The sequence below is a fragment of the Rousettus aegyptiacus genome, unplaced genomic scaffold (genome assembly GCF_014176215.1).
Source record: "Rousettus aegyptiacus isolate mRouAeg1 unplaced genomic scaffold, mRouAeg1.p scaffold_m13_p_1, whole genome shotgun sequence".
NCBI classification, from domain to species: domain Eukaryota; kingdom Metazoa; phylum Chordata; class Mammalia; order Chiroptera; family Pteropodidae; genus Rousettus; species Rousettus aegyptiacus.
This window is the reverse complement of record NW_023416284.1, coordinates 184,818,822-184,837,465: the sequence shown is the minus strand read 5'-3', so window position 1 is coordinate 184,837,465 and position 18,644 is coordinate 184,818,822. Positions and strand designations below refer to the sequence as shown.

Genomic DNA, 18,644 nt, shown 5'->3' with positions numbered 1-18,644 from the left:
GCAGTGCAGCGTCCCCGCACCAGGGCGGCGAGGGCCAGCGGTGCGGGACTCGCGGGGGGCGGGGGGGCGGGGGTTCCGTGCGCACAACGCGTCAATGGTCCTGTTATCATCAGCGCACGAGAATAACACGCTCTAAACCATTTCAAGTGAAAACACTATGAGGGAAAAATCGGAGTCATGAGTCAGTGACTGAATCAAGAAGTTGGAAATTCCTGCTACGAACCGAAATTGTCAAGTTGTTCTTGCTGTGAAATGTGTACTAGATAAAATAAGTCCTTCACAGTGTGATTTTTTAGAGAATACTTAGAACAATTAAGTATAAATCACCAAACAAAAACAAGGGTGAGACCTTAAGCAACTGACGTGAGCCTGACTAGTCCACGTAGATGAGTCAGGGCCCCCGGCGACGTCACACTTTAAGGTCTTCTGCCTTGACGGTCCCCATGCTTTTTTAAAAATAGCAGAATCCTTTTTATTTTTCCACCTGATTTCACAGAGAATCCTCATGAACAAAGGAGAGCAGCAGGGTCCCCCTCTCTGGTGGCCGAGGCACGTGTTGTACCCCAGAACTTGGCCCACGAGGGCTCACTGTGGTGCGTTTCAGATTCTCAAGGAAAAGTTCCCCCGGCCAGACGCGGCAGGAACCGCGAGCTCTGGGACCCCCCGTGCCATGCGACATTCCTATGGCAGGCATCACGCTGCCATCCTGCGGGGTTTTCCACGGTGCTGTAAGAAGCGAGCCTGCCCAAACCGCACGGGGCGAGAGGTGAGGGCGCCCCTGCAGTCTGGGGCGGGTGGCCCCGAGGCGCAGTGCTGTGGGGGGGGGGGGCCTGAGACTGGGGGTGGAACGAGCACCCCAGTTTCCTTCTCCTTTTGTAAGAACCACCTCAAACAGCCACGAGCTGCTCACGTTTGGGCATAAACACGTAGAATTTGCCTGAATCTAGCTTCTCGATAAAAGCGAATGGCAGGTATGACCTCTGGCCTAGGGGCTGACTCACGGTTCCTTGCGCTGAGGACGGCCGGGAGCCCGCACGCTGGGCCCGCGCACCTGGGCACGGGCACCTGCGCTGGGGGCACGACAGGGCAGGGGGCTCAGCGGACAGTCCCAGCAGGTCAGCTCGGGGCTGGGGGCGCTGTTTCCTTGTTCTCCACACACCTCCGCCGTACAAGGAATGTGTTCTACTTTCTAATTAAAAATAAATCTAGCAAAGGAAGTCTCAAGGAAGCGGTTCTTTTGAAAAATCAAAATCATTTTGTTTTTAGGTCTCGACTTCCAATCTTGCACCATATGTTTGCGAAGACCCCACATGGTAGCATTCGAATAAGCCAGCAGTGCAGACAGGGGCGGGCTGGGGGTGCGGGCCCGGCTCCCTCCGCGGCCCACACCCGGGCTGGGGGGGTGGGGCAGGGGACAGGGGAAGCCAGCCTCAGGCAGCCACCCAAGGCACAGGCCGCCCTCCAGCACCGACTCTAGTCTGGGTGCCCTGCGATGACCAGCGTAGCCCACCTTGCGTGCTGCTGGGGGGAGCACTGGGTCGCCCCTGGTTTCCACACGTCACAGAAAATCAGCACAATTTCAAACGTGCAAAGCAAGCTGGATTTTTGAAGTAGAAAATAAATAATGTTCAACAAGGATTTGTGGGTGGAATCTAACCAGTGTTCAAATAGGGTTTGTGCTGTATGTAAGCCTTCACTTGATAGTTTTTTTTTAAAACAGGTGACTCAACACTTCTAAAGCACTCATAAAAATTTATAAATTTCTACATTTCTCTTCAGTCCAACTGAAACTTATTTGATATATATATTTTCAGAATAATAAAAATATGCTGTTTCACATTACAAATTATAATAAGACTGATGATTCATAGTGATATTTAACTGGGTTATAATTAACAGTAATATTATAATCTACACATAGAGGTAACATGAAATATTTCTCCAAAAGCCAACAGCACACCACTATATTATCGACGTGTGTGAAACTGAGGTCTGTTGGATAATTTTAATTATGAAACGCCATGCTACTTACATCAGGAGACACAAGCGTATAAAAAATTCGTATATTCTTTCCAAATGCCAACAAACACATGTGCTCGGAACTCACGAGAACATTTCCCAGACACGCGACAGCTTTGCTAACCCGTCCGCTGCTCCCTCAGCCTCTACAGAGAAAGGCGGAGGTGGCCAGCGGTGCGGCCGTGCGATCAGCCTGGACGAGGCTCCGGCCAGAGAGCCACCTGCTCACGAGAGTGGGACACGCACTGACCTCCGCTGACGTGCACCTCGTAGAGCGAGTACTTGGGAGACGACAGCATCCGCATGTCCGGCCGGAACTTCTCGGCCAGCGTTTCGATCACGTCCTGAGTAGTGGCAGTACTGGACACGCGGATGCACTTTGTCGCGAAATTTCCAGCAGCTTTATCTTGAAAATAAAACCTCATCACTCCATGGAACTCCAAATCCTAAAAGAAAACAGAACGATACACGTTTGGAAAAACAACATTCCAAAAGGATCCACTTTTTATAACAGTTATAAAAAGAAAAAGGCCATCCACCACTTTTAAAAAATGTTTCATTACCATAAATGTTTGAGGCAGAACTAAAAGACATGGGATTTTAGTCTTCAGATTTAATTATGTCACTTGGGCCAAGTTATGTACAATTTCTCTTCGCCTTACTTGTCTCGTGTGTAAGATGATGGCCGTAGAGTAACCGATATTAATAATAGCCAACGTTTACTGATTCTTGAGCAAGTGCTGGATACACCTGGACGTGCATTATTTTATGACATCTTTCCAACAACCCAGTTAAGTAGGTACTCTTATTAAACCTTCCAAGACGTGGTCATTGAACCTGCTGGAGCAGGTATGCAGCAAGTCCAGCACGAAAGCCCAGGCCTAGCGAACCCCATGGCCCACAGCCATCCGCCCGAAGTCCCGTCCAGCAAGATCATGAGACGGTTCTAACAGCGAGGGGGAAATGCCAGCCTCGACCCCGCCACGAACGTGAATGGAAACTCTCAGCTACTGCAGATGTAACTGCAACTAATTCTCAATACAAGCTACTTGCTCAAGATCAACCAATGCACTTTAGACCATTCTCAAACCTGACTTCTAGACAAGTACAAGGAATTCCAGTCAAAGGATGACTACTATCTGTAAGGCAGCTGGAGCCCACGCGACTATGAAATGCTCTTCCCGTCATTTCCTATTTTTCCTCTGAACCAGTTTTAAAAGACAGGCTGTCTGGGTGACACATGAGTCTCGGGCCCTTTGCTCTAGAAGCTAAGACTCGGTGGTGCGCACCCCAAGGATGAGAGCCTCTGCAGTGGAGGTCTGCTTCGTCTGCTGGGTGACATGTCACATGGGGACCTGGGGACATCAGAGTTCCTGTGACCATCACTTCCTCGAACACAGAAAAAAGCACAACTCCCAACGGAAGCGGCAGGAACACCTCTAACCCTGGGCCCCTGCCACTGCTGAAGATTCGGCTACGCCAGGGGACTCGTCCTCAAGCCCTCCCCTCTGTCGGCCTCCACGCCCCATACACCAAGTCGCTCCGTCTTCGAAACAGACCCAGAATCCACGCCAAGTCTCGTGAAAGCCGAGTCAGAGCACGTCATTCCTCAGCCTTCCCCCTTCCACGGCGACCTAGTCTCCCTGATGACAAGCCTTTCCCGCGTGCCCAAAGCCCGCCCAGCTAAGCCAGTCTCTGCCATCCCCCAAGCCACTGGCCTACTCCTCGCTGAAAATTACAACCTAACGTGTATTTGTTTGAAGAAAAGTCGGGGAAGTGAAATATGAGGACAGCTAACTGTGTAAGCCACATGAAAACTAAACTAGAACACGAGACCACAAAGCACACTTCTGGCCCCCAACCCGCACGGTGCCCGCCCAGCCTCTGTCTGACTACCAATCAGGATGGCCTCCGGTTCCCACGGCCCAGGGACAGTGAGCACGTGTGTCACCCCGACTCTGGGGGGAAGGAAGTAGGGTGCTGGTGACGGGGTGACAGCGGAGAAGGCCCTGAGCGGGCGGAACGGGAGCTGCGTGTGCGCGGTCCCGCGCTGGCCTCTCAGAGCCACAGAAACTGCCTCTTCGTCCCCCGCGGGTCAAGCAGCAAGGAAAGGCTGACAGCACTGTAAAGGTGCCACCTGTGTCCCCCGGCAACCCCCAAACCTGCACCAGTCCCAGTGAGTGTGGAAGACGCTCCCAAACTCGAGAACCACACGTCGCGGTGATCGGTGTCAATAACGGACAGTGTTCCCATGTCCACACTCATGCCGGACCCCGTGCTGGACACCCAGCATGCACTGTGCCCGGAGCCCCTTCCCCAGCCCCCTCCCCCAACCACTCGGGTCCCTCCGCTCTGGCTCTCCTCCCTCCCCACACCTCCCCGCAGCCTCCTGGGAGAGCACTTCAGAAAACAGGAATTACTCTATACGTGTAGTTACACGAATCTGCTCTCATCACGGGAGTGACGCTCTCATCCCTGACGTCAGCTGCGCGTGGCGCCTCCAAAGGCTCGTCCTCACGGCATGAGCTACATCGCTCGTTCATGGGTCCTCCCCGGCGCCAGCACGGGAGGACCACGCCGCAGCGCGACACTAGCACGTCCGGCTGCGGGTGTCCCGCCTGCCTGCTCGGAGCTCAGGACACGGCGCTTCGGACCTCTGAGGGACGGCCCAGCAGTCCCGGCAGCAGGGCCGACAGTCCGATGATGTCACAGCCAGCACGGTCAGCACTTCACAGACAGGTGTTTCCTTAAAGGAAAGGTGTCCTCTGCCCTCGTGCTGGCTACGCAGATCGCCCAAGAGAAAACGGCACGGAAAACAGACTCTGGCGAAGGCCCTGCAATGCCCGAATGAAGTGCCAGCCGCGGGCGGCCCACGTGTGGGCCGACGACCGCCTGGGGTCACACCCACCAGGGCCCTACATGCCACCCGCAGTGACGATTCAAAGGGGACGAAGAGGCCAAAGAATGGTCACCTGTCTCCTTTCCTTCATAAGAAAGCAAGTTTCTTTTTCTCCTAAAGGTTTATATTTACCTTTGCACAAATTTTTCCCTGAGAAACTATCACCAATGCTTGTTCCAATAGAGATGGAACACATCCCGGGTTGGTTAATGACATCTCTGAAACAAAGAAGATACGACAGACCGAAAAAAAACCCACCCATTTATGGACAGAAGGCTGTGTCATGAAATTGCAAGGAGCAAAGAATTAAAGATGGAGTTTTTCTTTGAATTATTTTATCTATATCCCGGTAAATGAAACTGATGATCGACTGGCCTCGTCCAACCAGCAGAAGCCCGGCGGGGCAAACCCAGTCTCCACGGGCTCGAGCTGATGAGAGCCGTGGTTCTGCAGTGAGGCAGGGCGGCCGTGCCAACTCGCTTCCCTTCTCGCCCCGTCCGGCAGTCACTGGAAATCCATGCCCAGCTGCAGCAGGACAAGGTGACTTCAGACAGGCAGGTGCGCGCCATCCCAGCCCCACGGGGCAAGCGGCAGACGCCAGCACAGACGCGGTCATCACACGCACACGCATGCACACAGACACACGTGCACACACATGCGCACGCACACACACACTTTAGTCTTGATGCTGGTGCCTCCAAGACACACACCAAATGTTAAGGGGAAATACAGCTGCACCTTCAAAATGTACACACATTACTAGCCTATAAATCAACCGGACAACAGCTTGTGACTCGCTTTGTCAGAAACAGTACTAGCAAATAGTTTAGGTAGAGAACAGAATGCAGAAACCTTGACTATGGGTTTTTGAAATCTTGTATAAACACTCTTTTTAAATGCTAGTACTTCAAGAACACTCTTCAAAATTACATGCAGCTCATTACCTAAGACTTCTATCAGACACATAGCACTGCTGAGAGCTTAAAAGCAGCGGCGTGAAACGTCTTCACCAGGCACTGGCTCCCACGGGCGGGTCTGCCCGCTCTCCCCGCTCCCTTCCCACGGAGTGAAGCCCAGTCACCCCTGTTTCCTTTCTCCCTTCTTTTTTAAGTTAGTATGCTTTTAATTACAGTTGCAGGTGTACAGCAGTAATCGACATTTATATACACCGTTTCCTAACAGCACTAATTACATTACCTCGTAAACATCTGATTTCCAAAACCACGAGAGTTTTCTATAAAAAATTAAACGCACTTGCTTTACATGGAGCCACCTTCTCAGACACCCGCAGGTCCCAGTTCCGCCTCGTTTAGCTGAACTTTCCTGAGTCTGCCGTGTCCCCGGGACATACAAGGGGGGCGTGGCGCTGGGGGCCGCCACAGGCGCTGTCCCGCAGCGCAGGACCGCAAGGCGGCAGACACCCCCGGGGCGCACGGGCGGTGGGAGCCGCGCCCCGCGCGCCGGCAGCAGGCGGCGCACCTGGGCCCGTGCGCCGGTCTAGAAGGTGGAACTGCTCCGCGACCCGTGCTGTCCCAAACGGAGGCCCGATCTCTACCCCGCGGCCACGGCCACGGCCACGGCCACGCACGCCTGCTGGGTGCGAGCCGCCCGCGGACGCCGAGCGCCGCGCCGCCGGTCCGCCAAGCCGGCGAAGCCGCGGTCCACCGAGGCGGAGAGCCCCAGGCTTCCGGGCTGAAAAACTGACGTAACGCACGCACACCCGCGCACACACACGCACGCACATACACACTCGCACGCACACGCGTGCGCACACGCGCGCACACGCACACGCAGACACGCACGCGCCCAGACACGCACAGACTTGCGCGCACGCGCACACATGGAACACAAGCAGCTCCCCCCTTGCATGAACTCTGACAAAAATCCACCCACTACCCCGACACCGAAACCTTAAAAGTGAGTCGCAGACCCCCGCGGGGCAGCGCCTCCGCGCACGCCCGCGCGCCCGCCCGGACGCCTGCGTTACCGCCGCCCGCATCGCCGCCCTGACCACCGTCTGCCGCGAGGCCGAGCACCTGCTACACCCTGGAGGGGTTAGGGACCCCCCCCCAGCCAGCAGCGCGGGGCACCGAGAAGCCAGGGTTTCCCCACTGGCCTCGAAGCTTTTCATCTTCCCACGTGAATAACTGGGGATTTGAAAGAGCAATGACCACGTTCACGACGCACGAGCAAGCTGCACTGCTAACGCAATCTTTCAATGCGACATCCGTACAGTCCGCGGCTGTACTGAAACAGCCCTAAAACGCCACCCCTCAGGTCCAGGGGTTACAACCAATTTTGCCAGAGGTCCCTTGGAAGTCTGGGGAAGCCTGTAACTGTTCTCAGAATAAAATTTTAAGTGCATAAAATAAAATACAAAGCATTACAAAGGGAACAGTACATTAAAGCACAATTAAAACGTTTAAAACTTGTGATCGGTAACATCAGTGTTTATCAGCATATTAGATAAGACCTATCGAAGTCTGTTCACAAACTCCAGTAGTGAATTAGATATGAGCATAAACTCGTAAGTGAGAACAATGTTAAATTTCAGCTAGAGGTTAATAAATTTTACTGAAAACAGGGATGTAATGATTTTTGCATCCAAGTTCAAAGCCCTCATGGAACCTCTTTGCAGGCCTCACAGTGGGAAGTCCCTGTGACCCCTCCAGTGATGGTGAACTCACTCTCTAGCCAAGCAACAGATCCCTTTTTCTTACATCCCAACAGCTAGAAACGCTGCCTCACACAAAAGCAAAACTTGCCTCAGATAGCTCTACCCGCTGGGCTTCATTTATCTGCTGGTATCATGCAGATCTGCAGTGAAACCCTAGTTTATGAATGGTCACTTCTTTCCTATTTGTTAATGAAATGAAGAGGAGAACAGATTTCTGCCAGGTACGACGCACCCTGGTAAGGGAGCAAGCACTGGCTCATGGAATTGTGATTCCAGGCATTTCTGTGCACACCCTGGGCGATGAGGCAAAAGGGATCTCTTCTTACTGTGGGGTCTCAGCAGAACCGGCTTGGGCTGAGAAAGTGTCTGTATCTCGGCCCCAGGACATTATGGCCGTGACGATTCTCCGTGGCAGGAGCCGTGCTGTGCACTGTGGGATGCCTACCACATCCCTGGCCTCTATGCACGCGAAGCCAGCAGCACCCACCCAGCTGTGACAACCAAAGTGTCTCCAGACATGTGTGTGTGCCCCCCAAGGGACAACAGTGTCCTGGTGGAGAGCGTGGGTTTGGAAGGCCAGGACTCTCGGGAACAGGTCTCAGTCTAGCTCCTGCAGCTGCGCTCCCCCTGCGACATGATTCCACGGCCGCCTGACGGTCTGCTCCCTTCCCTCTCAGCACACGCGTGCCGTCCTCCCAGCCCGAGACAGCGTGCAGAACGGATCACAGAAATCCAGACGTGCCTGGTCAGCTGTAAGCGTGCTGCTAATTCTGCTGCCATCCCTGTGATTAATGCGCCTGAAGATTACGTGAGATTTCTGGTGACCACCTAATATTGTTGATTCGACTCAGGTTCTGGTAAAATTAAAATTGCATGTTAGTCTACCAAACGTCATTTCTCCAGCTTGGCACTAATCTGCTAAACAACCACCTTTGAGGACAACTAGGCTACTGCTTCCTAATTCACCTAACTACTTAGACCCAACCCGGACACAGGAGCATGAGAACAGATACCTGAACCCGAGAAGTCCAGATACTGCGGCCGACCCGCTGCCTCCACCCACAAAGCTGGCCGCCCTGCCCCCTCACACCACAGAGCGACAGCGCCACAGCCTCCAGCCAGGCCGCCGCCTGTCAACAGGATCCCACGGCTGCCCAGCACAAGACGAGCTCTGCAGCGCAGTCCGGCCACGATCACAGAGGACACGTCCACGAGAGTCGTAAGGTCACCTTTTAACAGTGGTATAAATAGGTGATACACTGCTTTTTAAACTTTTATTGTGTAGTAAACATTTTTATGGAAATCCGCATTTTAAAGTTATATACTAAAATATACAAAAATCCATGTCAGCATAAAGCAATTAAACAAATGTTAACAAATTTGACTACATAAAAATAAACTTACTAGGCAAAAAAACACACACACACACAATAATCAAAGTCCAAAGACAATGACATATGGGGGCGGGGACATTTCTAATTTACACGACAGGAAAATATAATCTCTCTAAATTTAAGGAGAAAAAGACCAACTGACTTTGAAACAGCAGAAAACTCATGGATTTTTTTCTCCCCACCCTCCCCACACAAAAAAAACACACCACCTAGTGCTTTCCACTGAAAAGGCCTTGAAGCAAAAGACAAGCTGTGGAAGCACCCCGACACCCGGGCTGTGGCCTCTGAGCACTGCTCCCCAAGGAGTCGGGGCTCCGTGGATAATGGCTTAGTCCGGGCGCAGGTCGAAGTATGGACAAGATGAGTTTGGGACATCTCGTTACACCAGAAAACAAGAAAGTTCTCAAAAAATAACTGACTCATTCAAAAGATTCCTCTAGCCACAATCCTCTATAATTCTGTTTTTAAAATGCAACAAATGTCCCAAAGTTCAAAGCATTTCCAATAATCTAACTGTAACCAAATCAAGATATGAAAAGTACACCTGGCCAAACGTGGGACCATCGAACGCCAGCAACAATGACTGCAGCTGACAAACACAGACTACATAAAAACCCTCAAGTTCGTAATGACGGAAAAGAAAAACGAGAAAGCCAAAAACAAAAGCAAAATCACTGTCCCCACTGCAGGTAACCAGGGCACCACCTCCTCCGTCTGAAAACAAACAATTAAAGTAAAATTCAGAATTCATTCAGATTGGAAGAGGAGAATTTGTTTATTTTTAAAATAATTTCAGCCAATAAATGTGAAAGAAATGACAGAATTAGAAAATCACCATTTAGTAACCCCTGCTTGATTCAGGCAAAGACAGCAATGAAGAAGGCGGAGTGAGAGGCTGAGGGGACTTGGCCCTGAGGGCTGGCGGCCACCACGCCCCTCCGCTGCCGCCCTGCCCCCACCCCGTGGCCTCAGGACCAGGAGGCACACAGTCCGGCAGGAAGCCAGGAAGCCAACCGAGGCCTTCGCCACCACCCCGGGGCGAAAAGGGCCCAGAATAGGGACTCTGGCTGCACAGGAAAACGAAACCAGTGTTTTCCAGCCAGGCTGCGGCAGGACAGAAAAGGGGAGGGGGCTCAGAACGCGCCAGACTGGGAGACGCACGAGAACGAAATTTAACGCGTGGACCTTGTTTGGACCCCGCCTCTAATAACTTAACTGTAAAAACACATTTTTGAGGGACAGGGAAGTGTGAGGAAGGGCTGCATATTAGATAATAAGGATCATGATTGATTTGTTGATAGGATTACTGCATTACAGTGAGATTCTTCCAAGACACGCAAAGGTAAAAAAGAAATAACATGTTAGTTTTTGTGATTTGCTTTAATACTTAAGCTAAAAATGACAAAAATAAATTAAGAATGACAAAATTTTGAAAATTGTAATGTCTGGGAGATGAATATAAATGAGTTTCATCTACGTTTGAAAATTTTATTAAAATGTTTAAAATAATTCCATTGTAATTATAAACTAATTATTATTAAATACAAAATTAATGCATTTTCATAAAAAGCAGATGCTCTAGAAAAATTCAAGACAGTAACTAGATAATGAATCGGCGTCCGCTGCAAACATCGTTCGCTCACACTGGCGAGCAGCAGGTGCGTGGCGGAGAGAAAGGGGCGGGGCCTCGGCAACGCAGGAACCGGAACCTGTGACAATCCCAGGACTACCGCGGAACAGTCACGTGGTCGGGGCGACCAGTCACGTGGTCGGGCGACACAGCTGAGTTCCTCGACCCTGTGCATAAAAGGCGAGGCTGCTATTTACTTCACGGGGTCTTGTGGTACCACATTATTTATGGTATATCAAAGCACCTGCCACAAATAAGGCACTTGGTGATCAACGTCATTTCCTGTTTGCACAGTCTCAAGTGCCTACATAACACGAGAGCCAGTGGGAAAGGTGCACAGTCCTACCTCCAGCAAAACAAAATATGACGATAAAAAACAACAGCCACATAAGTTCATGTGTGTGAAAATGCAAAATATTAAGCTTTGTAGGAAAAAAACCCATAACATTTATAATTCTATTTTTAAAATATAACAAATGTCCCAAAGTTCAAAGCATTTTCAATGATCTGACTGTAACCAAGTTATATAAAATTGCAAAATGCCTTCTTGTTCGAATACCCATATTCCTGAACTCAGCCCCAGTATAATAACCAAAAGAAAGTCCAAGAAGATAAAATGAGAAAACTCGCTTATATAACCTTCTTAAATCTGCACTGAGATTCTTCAAGTGAGTGAAATATTAAACTTTCTATATTCGAACGAGGAAAACGCACCACACAAATGATACAAACTGGCAGACCACCATTTACATTACAGGAACTAACGCATCAGGTGCACACTCAAACCACAGCACCCGAGTCTAAGAAGCTGCTTCAATGACAACGCTCCCATTCACACTCAGAGGTACTAACAACTGCATTCACGCTAGTCAACCCTTTTCAATTAAAAAGTTCAAAGAATTTATCTACATTAAAAAAAATAAAAACCTTCAAATTTCAATTGTGCTGCATTAGCAAACAAATACACTTTAAAACAGGCAGTGTTGTGACTCCTTCCACACCTCAGGCAGGGCTGTTCATGCCTTACCCAGGACACCTGTGACAGAGGTCCAAGGAGCAAACCAGAAACTGAAGGGAAAATGAAAATGACTGCCTAACGGCTGAGATTTTACAAACTAAAACAAAACGCTCGGTTCTGGGGCAGGTGGCCGACATTCTCTCCACGGGCACCATGAGCCACCTCGAACTGCGCATTTGGTGCCACCCAGTACCTCCTGACCACACTTCCTGTTTCTCATTCTGTGTTATCAAATGACCACAGCCGACTGGAATGTCCCTCGCTACCAGGCAAGAGAAAAACAAAAGGTACACTGCCCGAATCAGCATGGGGACTTGGCACGAGTCACGTGGTCGAAGAGGACGCCAGCGGCACTAAGTTAGAAAAGGGACACAGGACATCTATGCGGGGGCAAAGCAACACTGAGGCTCACTGCTCAACTGAGCGGTTTTCTTAGTATAACTGCAAAAGAGAGTTATCACGAAAAGTGGCCGCTGAAGCAGACAGTCATCTAATGTTACTGAAATGCTCTGTTCACCAGAATAACACGCTCGACTCTCATTCAAGAATCTTCCACACTATTAAATATCCCAAGCTAACGCATACACATATAGACTTAAAAATACATTCTGGAGTAAGTTCTTTAGTTAATTACTGGAATACGTCATAGGCATGAACTCAACAACAAAGATACAGAAATATGACGGCAGGTATTAGGTCCCGTGAAATGAAAACCTCTAAGTCACTAACTCTATGTTTACATAAAGCTGTAATATTCATAAAATCTCACTTATGTATACTTTTGAAGATATTACCATCTCTAAATATAACTGCACACAAAATAAGAGACAGCAATAAATAAGATTTTTTTCCCATTTAAGGTATGGAATGCAGAGTCTACCTAAAACATACAATACCAAAGCTACACGTGGTGCTGCAAACTGCCCCTCCCCCCGGCTACGTGCACCGGGGAGGTCGAGCAGACGGTCTGAGCTTCCCCGTCTGCTCCAGAACAGAACAAAGGGAAAGGAAGGAAAACAAAGCACCGACAATGACGATGCCACGGAACCCGAACTGCGGGAGTCGCTAACATGCCCTGTGTCCACCCTTCAACTTCTCCAGGAGCACAGAGGCGAAGCCACCTCGGGTAAACGCCACACTGTCCACTCCGGCTCCTACCTGTGCGACGGGGACCACTATGTTCCTGCCCCACGGATGAGGAACAGGACCTGGAAAGGGCTCGTCACGCCGCTCACAGCAGTGGGCCGGCCGGAGTCCCTCCTCAGGCAGCTCCGAAACCAGGCTCCGCAAAGTGCCCCTTCCTCTGGTGTGTGAGGCTGCCCACCGCCACCCCCAGCAGCGTGGCAGACCAAACGATCAGCAACCACTCCACGACAGGTAACGTAAAATAAACATTCTCCTAAATACAGATAAAAGCAGCCTTGGAGGAAAGACCAGAAAAGCAAATGCACGGGACAGACCCCTGAGGGATGGGCAGAGCTACCCCACAGAGCAGCCCGCTGGACTAACCCTCTGAACGCAAACGGCCCACCTGCAAGACTTCAAACAAAACATGGAACGCAGTCATCGAACAAGAGAAAAAACACAAAACTTTAAGGAAAAGACTGATGAACCCAAATACATTTCAGAAGTTTTAAAATGTGTGACAAAACACTGTGAAAAAGTAGAAAACCATAAACAAAAGCACACTGCAAAATATGTAATGTACAAAAGATTAGTATTCAGAATTTATAAGTAGTTCCTACAAATAAACTAGAAATAGACAGTGCTTGTTTCTAAACAAATCATTGGAAAAAAAGATGGACAATATATATAAAGAGGCATTTCAAAGAGAAAAGAGAAATTACCATAAACATAAAACAAGTTCACCCACTGAAATCAGGGAAATAGAATTAATTCTTATTTCATATATTCCAGATTGTAAAAAAATCTGAATATACTGAAGATATGGGAGAGTCTCAAGTTTGGAACATGGTCTAACCACCTTAAAGATCAATTCGGCAGAATCTGGTAAATTAGAATCTGTGCATAGCTGATGACCAAGAAATTACAGTTCTAGGTATCCAGCCTGAAATATGTCGTTGGTACAGAAAGAAACATGGCCAGGCTGCTCATTAGAACCACATTTGTAACAACGAAAAAATACAAAAAAAAAAAAAAAAAAAGATAATTCCTAGATAGTAGGGAAAAATAAACTGGTTCACATGGATAACAGAATGCCACAGAAGAGTTGAAATAACCCAAATATTGTCTACCAACTTCTAGTCACTTCTGGCGAGGCAGAAAGGGGGAAGGGAGGGCGAAAAGCCTTCGAACTGTACTAAAAATTTAAACTTCCAGCGATATGGAAATAACGATCTATAAGAAATGTCTTAAAGACAGATGAAAACGGACCTAAGCAGCCAAAGAGGACTCGGGTAGATGTGAAGACATTTCTATTTCTGGTTAAGTCGCCACCACCATCGTCGCCATTCCCCGCCCCCCAACTCGAGGCCACGGGGAAAAGTAATGAACAAAATCGTCTGTTCTCGGGGAGCTCACAGTCCAGCAGGGGGACACCTGGCAATGCCGGGGGGGCGACACGCACAGAGAACTGAGCAGAGCAGAGGGACCGCGCCCCGGGGACGAGCGGGAGGGGCCCCTGAGCGAAGCCCGAACTCCAGGCAGAGAGCTCGCGGTGGGGGAGGGGGAGAGGGGGCTCGAGCGCCAAGACCCCGAGCGCCAAGACCCCGAGGCAGGGCCTGGCTGGCGTCGGATGGACGCAGGGCGAGGGCCCCGTGGCTCTCCAGGCCAAGGCGCGCTCTGAGCACACAAAAGCGTTCAGGCAGGAAACGTCATTGTTCAACGGAGGCCGAGGAGCGTATGTTAGTGTGGGAAACGAACCGACCGGGGAGCTCGTGCGGGCTCCCGGGCGCCCGGTGGGAGCGCCCAGCCCAGGGCAGGGTCAAGGAAGCGCCGTGCAGGCCGGTGGCCCGAGCGTGCGGCCCGATCGGAGGCGAGGCCTCAGAGGAAGACGGAACCAGGAACAGGGACGCGGCTGCAGGCACAAGCAACGGGCAGAACTGAGCTGCCAGCCGCTCGTTACGATGGGGAGGATGGCGGGAGAGCCGGTGTGGGCCGGCGGAGCCGAGAGGGCAGCTCCGGACCTGTCGCGTGCAGGTAACGGCTGAGCCACGGCATGAGCGTGGGCGCCCGAAGCCCTGACGCCCATGGAGAGGGAGATCTCGGCGAGGAGTCAGTGGGGCGAAGGAAGGGGCATGCAGACCCCGGAGTCCCCTGGGAGGCACGCAGCCCAGACCCCCGAGTCCCCTGGGAGGCACGCAGCCCAGACCCCCGAGTCCCCTGGGAGGCACGCAGCCCAGACCCCGGAGTAGGCACGCAGCCCAGACCCCCGAGTCCCCTGGGAGGCACGCAGCCCAGACCCCCGAGTCCCCTCCCGTGCATGCAGCCCAGACCCCGAGTCCCGCCGGCCCTGCGAAGGCCAGCAGGCCGGTCCCAGAGGCCGCGTGGAGAAAGAGGTCCCTGGGCGATGTGATCAACCGCTGCTGTGTCGATACAAGATGGTTAAGAAGGGACAGACGAGGGCCACTGGCGACCTGGACGAGGGGGCTTCGGTGACGCCAAGGGTGAGGCCCCGAAGGGCAAAGGCGGTGGAGACGTTCTAACGCTTAACGGTGTCTTCAGAGCAGGGCGCCACCGCACGCCACGGCCGCGCTCTCGTCGCATGGGGACAGGTCCACGGCGACCGAATGACCAAGCCGACAGAACGGCCCAGTTATGATCGTCTCAACAACGCAGATCATGGGGCGGAGCGTGGTCAATGGTCTGCGGTTCACACTACCTCAAGTTCTAATTATGGTATTCACAATGCGTCATTCCCCTGGAAACGCCGTCCCCCAATACACAGACGACTCCATGACACACACCGACAAACGAAACCCCTTGTTTTTTAATGCTAGGCATCCTTTTAAAACTTATTTTCTTTACTGTGATATTTGTAGAAATGACGTAAATTGAAGAAAACATATTATACCGTAACAAATATCAAAAGAGTTAGAAGGAAATTTTACGTAGCCATACAACCTTAGCTGCTTACAACCTCGACAGGCTAACTTCTACAAAGCTCACGGCTTATTTTTGAACCTTTAAAAGTTCGTGCTCTAGTTTTTTGGAAAAATTTTTGTTTCAATTCATTTATTGCAACATATACCTATATATGTATTTCATTCTGAGAACCTTCTCAATGAAGAATTGAAATTGTTAAAGTTGTTTTTATATTCATATTGAAAATTAGCTAAAGCAAACTGGTATAGCAACTATGGAAAACAGTATTGAGGTCTCTCCGCGCACACGTGCGCACGTCGGGGGGACCTCTCCATGCACGTGGGGGGACTTCTCGACTGAGACACGGTACAGAGTGTACATCCCATGATCTCATTTTTTGTAAGAGAAAATTCGATACAGAATAAAATTAGAAAAGATGTTTTCTACAACTTCTTTAACGGTGGCTCCCTTGGGAGAGCTGGAGCGGGGAGGGAGAGGAACCTGCAGACTCACTACGGGCTCCATGGGAAAAACGGGAATTAATTTCTAATGCACGGAAATCTTAGTAAAATACAGGTTTCTTCATTCGCCCGTTACAAAACTTATCCTTCACCTTCTGTAGAGTACAAACAGGTCAGTCACTGCCCATCTGAGAGTTGCCTCTGTCTTCAGCAGAGCACCCACCGTCCCAGGCCGGCTCTGCTCGGGCCGGACCCCGACGCCGGGACACAGAAAGGCCTAGGTGGACGGTCGGCTCCGGGGGAGAGGCAGTGGCCTGTGTCCAGACGAATCTACTTCTTACGACATGCTACCAGGTCGCTGACATCTGCACGAGCTCCACGCACTCGGTTCCTACAGACGTGCCCAGGACCCCGCGGGGAAGGGCGGGCTTCGGAACCAAAGCTCCAGATTCGCCCTGGGAGCTCGCGCGGCCGCCTCCAGGATCGACAGCCGTCAGTTCCTTAATAGACACGTCCACCAATCCCCCACCTGCGAGGACGCAAACAGCACTGGAACGGCGTGGCCGGCGGGCGCCCGCCGCGGGGCGAGCTCGGGAGGGTCAACGGGACGGCTGAGGGCGGCACGACGGGACGCGGGGGCAGCCGCGCCCATGACGGAGCGGCCCGCTGGTTCCGCACCGGCCGCTCTGAGACGGTGTTGGCCTTGGGGACAAGTCTCCACTCTGAGCCGGTGACCCACGTGCACCCACGTCCCACCGGGCCCCGAATTCTGTCTGCCTTTCTTCTCCCACACTCACTACCTCTTCCACTCCTGCGAGACTGGCCACCGAAGTCGGACCTAGTTTTTGCTGTTCTGGTTTTTTTTAGACCTTTCTTGATAGACCATGCAGATGACGAAACGCTCATACGTGTGCGAACGTGACTGGAGGAGGCTGGAGATGACCGAGGCAGAGGGCTGGACGCCGGCGGAGGCCAGCATTCCTGAGGCGTGTTCGTCGGCCGACCGCCGGCCTCGCCCCAAAGACAGCGGCAGGTCCGGTGTAGGCGCATCACCCGTCACCCACACACCTGGTCGAGGACGCACGCAGAGCGGCTGCGTGGTGACGGCACCCGCACAGCGGCACAGCAAGCCGCGACCGACGTCGGGCACCCCGGGAAGACGTCCCGGCAACGCGGAGACAGAAGAGTCGAAAGCTCCGGCCAGGAGGTCGGGCCCTCCACGGGCCCCCTCCCAGAGCGTCCCGCGCCCTGCGGACACCGGCGTTTTCAGTACCTCAATGAACACGCACAGTTTGAAGCCAATAAATGTTAAATGAGAATACTAAGTCAGCTCCGCTCAATATTAATTTGCTCCTTGATCTCAGGATAATGATCCCATACTTAATTGCAGGTCCCCTGTCATGAACAGCATCAGGAGAGGACACACACCACCATGAAAACGCTCACACTGCCGAGGAGCCGGGCGGAGGGGAGCGGAGCACGGGGACCGGGGAGGCGCAGGGCGGGCAGAGGGGCAGCGCCGGGCCGGGGGACGGGAAGGCCCGGGTCACCGGGCAGGAAGTCCCACGGGCGACACTCCCCCCGCTCCCCCAGACTCGGGCGGTGGCAGGCTTTGCTCCCGGTCTTCCACGGCCACTGTCCTTCCGTGGGCTGGCGCGTCCTCCTCCCCAGACCCCGGCCGCTGGCCGCTCTCCCGCCTCCTCTCCCCGTGCCCGTCCCTCCTCTCGCGACTCTCCCTGAGCAGGGTCGTCCACACTGAGGCCACCTGCCCGGCCCATGACAACCAGCCCTGCTCCAGCTCGTCCACCGCCGGTGCCGGAAACGTCTACCTGGAGATGGACAAGCACCTCCAATTCAAAGCGACCCAAAGACAGCTGCTTACTCCCCCAGATCTAACCTGCCATTTACGTTTTTTCCTTAAATTCTGGTCACGATGCCAGCCCCGACGCGCTGGACGAACCCCGCTCCCCACGTCCCGACTGCACCTCCGTGACCCCGTGCTCCGTCCCCTGCGCTGCGCCCCCACGCTCAGCCTGCCCCGTTCGGGCACAACTGCCACGTGACCCACAGCCTCCCGCCTCCGGCCCTGACCCCAACACCACGACACGCGGCCAGGGTGGGCCTGCCGGGCTGCACGGCACGGTGCGCTCTCATCTAGAATGGCCCTGCCCTGGCCGCCAACGCCCCAGGACACCGGGCAGCGCCTCCGGCCCAGCGGGCGAGCGGGGTCACCTGGGCGGACACACACACGCTCCAGGGATGCGCACGAGCCCGCGACCTCGGCGGCTTCCACCGAAGTGTCACCTCTGGCTGTGACGACACCTCCGTGGGTGGCCACAACTGTCCCCCGCACCCCGGTACCAGAGAGGGAACTGGCCCCGGCCTGGAACCAACGGAGGAGGGAAGAGCAGCGACAGAGCCACGACTCTGAGCTGCGCCTCGGGGTGGCACATGTCACCGGCCCAAGGAAGTCACGTGGTCAAGCCTGAGGCCCGCGCCCAG

At 52.5% G+C, this 18,644-nt stretch overlaps 1 protein-coding gene across 18 annotated transcripts in view; it reads right to left on the bottom strand.

The window, feature by feature from the left end:
- The window catches only part of AFDN (afadin, adherens junction formation factor), a 102,700-nt gene that overhangs the window by 72,298 nt on the left and 11,758 nt on the right, over nucleotides 1-18,644 (bottom strand). For all 18 annotated transcript variants that reach the window (XM_036223600.1, XM_036223626.1, XM_036223630.1 and 15 more), the window contains exon 2: nucleotides 2,270-2,465. In XM_036223600.1, coding sequence (XP_036079493.1) covers nucleotides 2,270-2,465 — 196 coding nt within the window. The remainder of the gene's footprint in view (nucleotides 1-2,269; nucleotides 2,466-18,644) is intronic.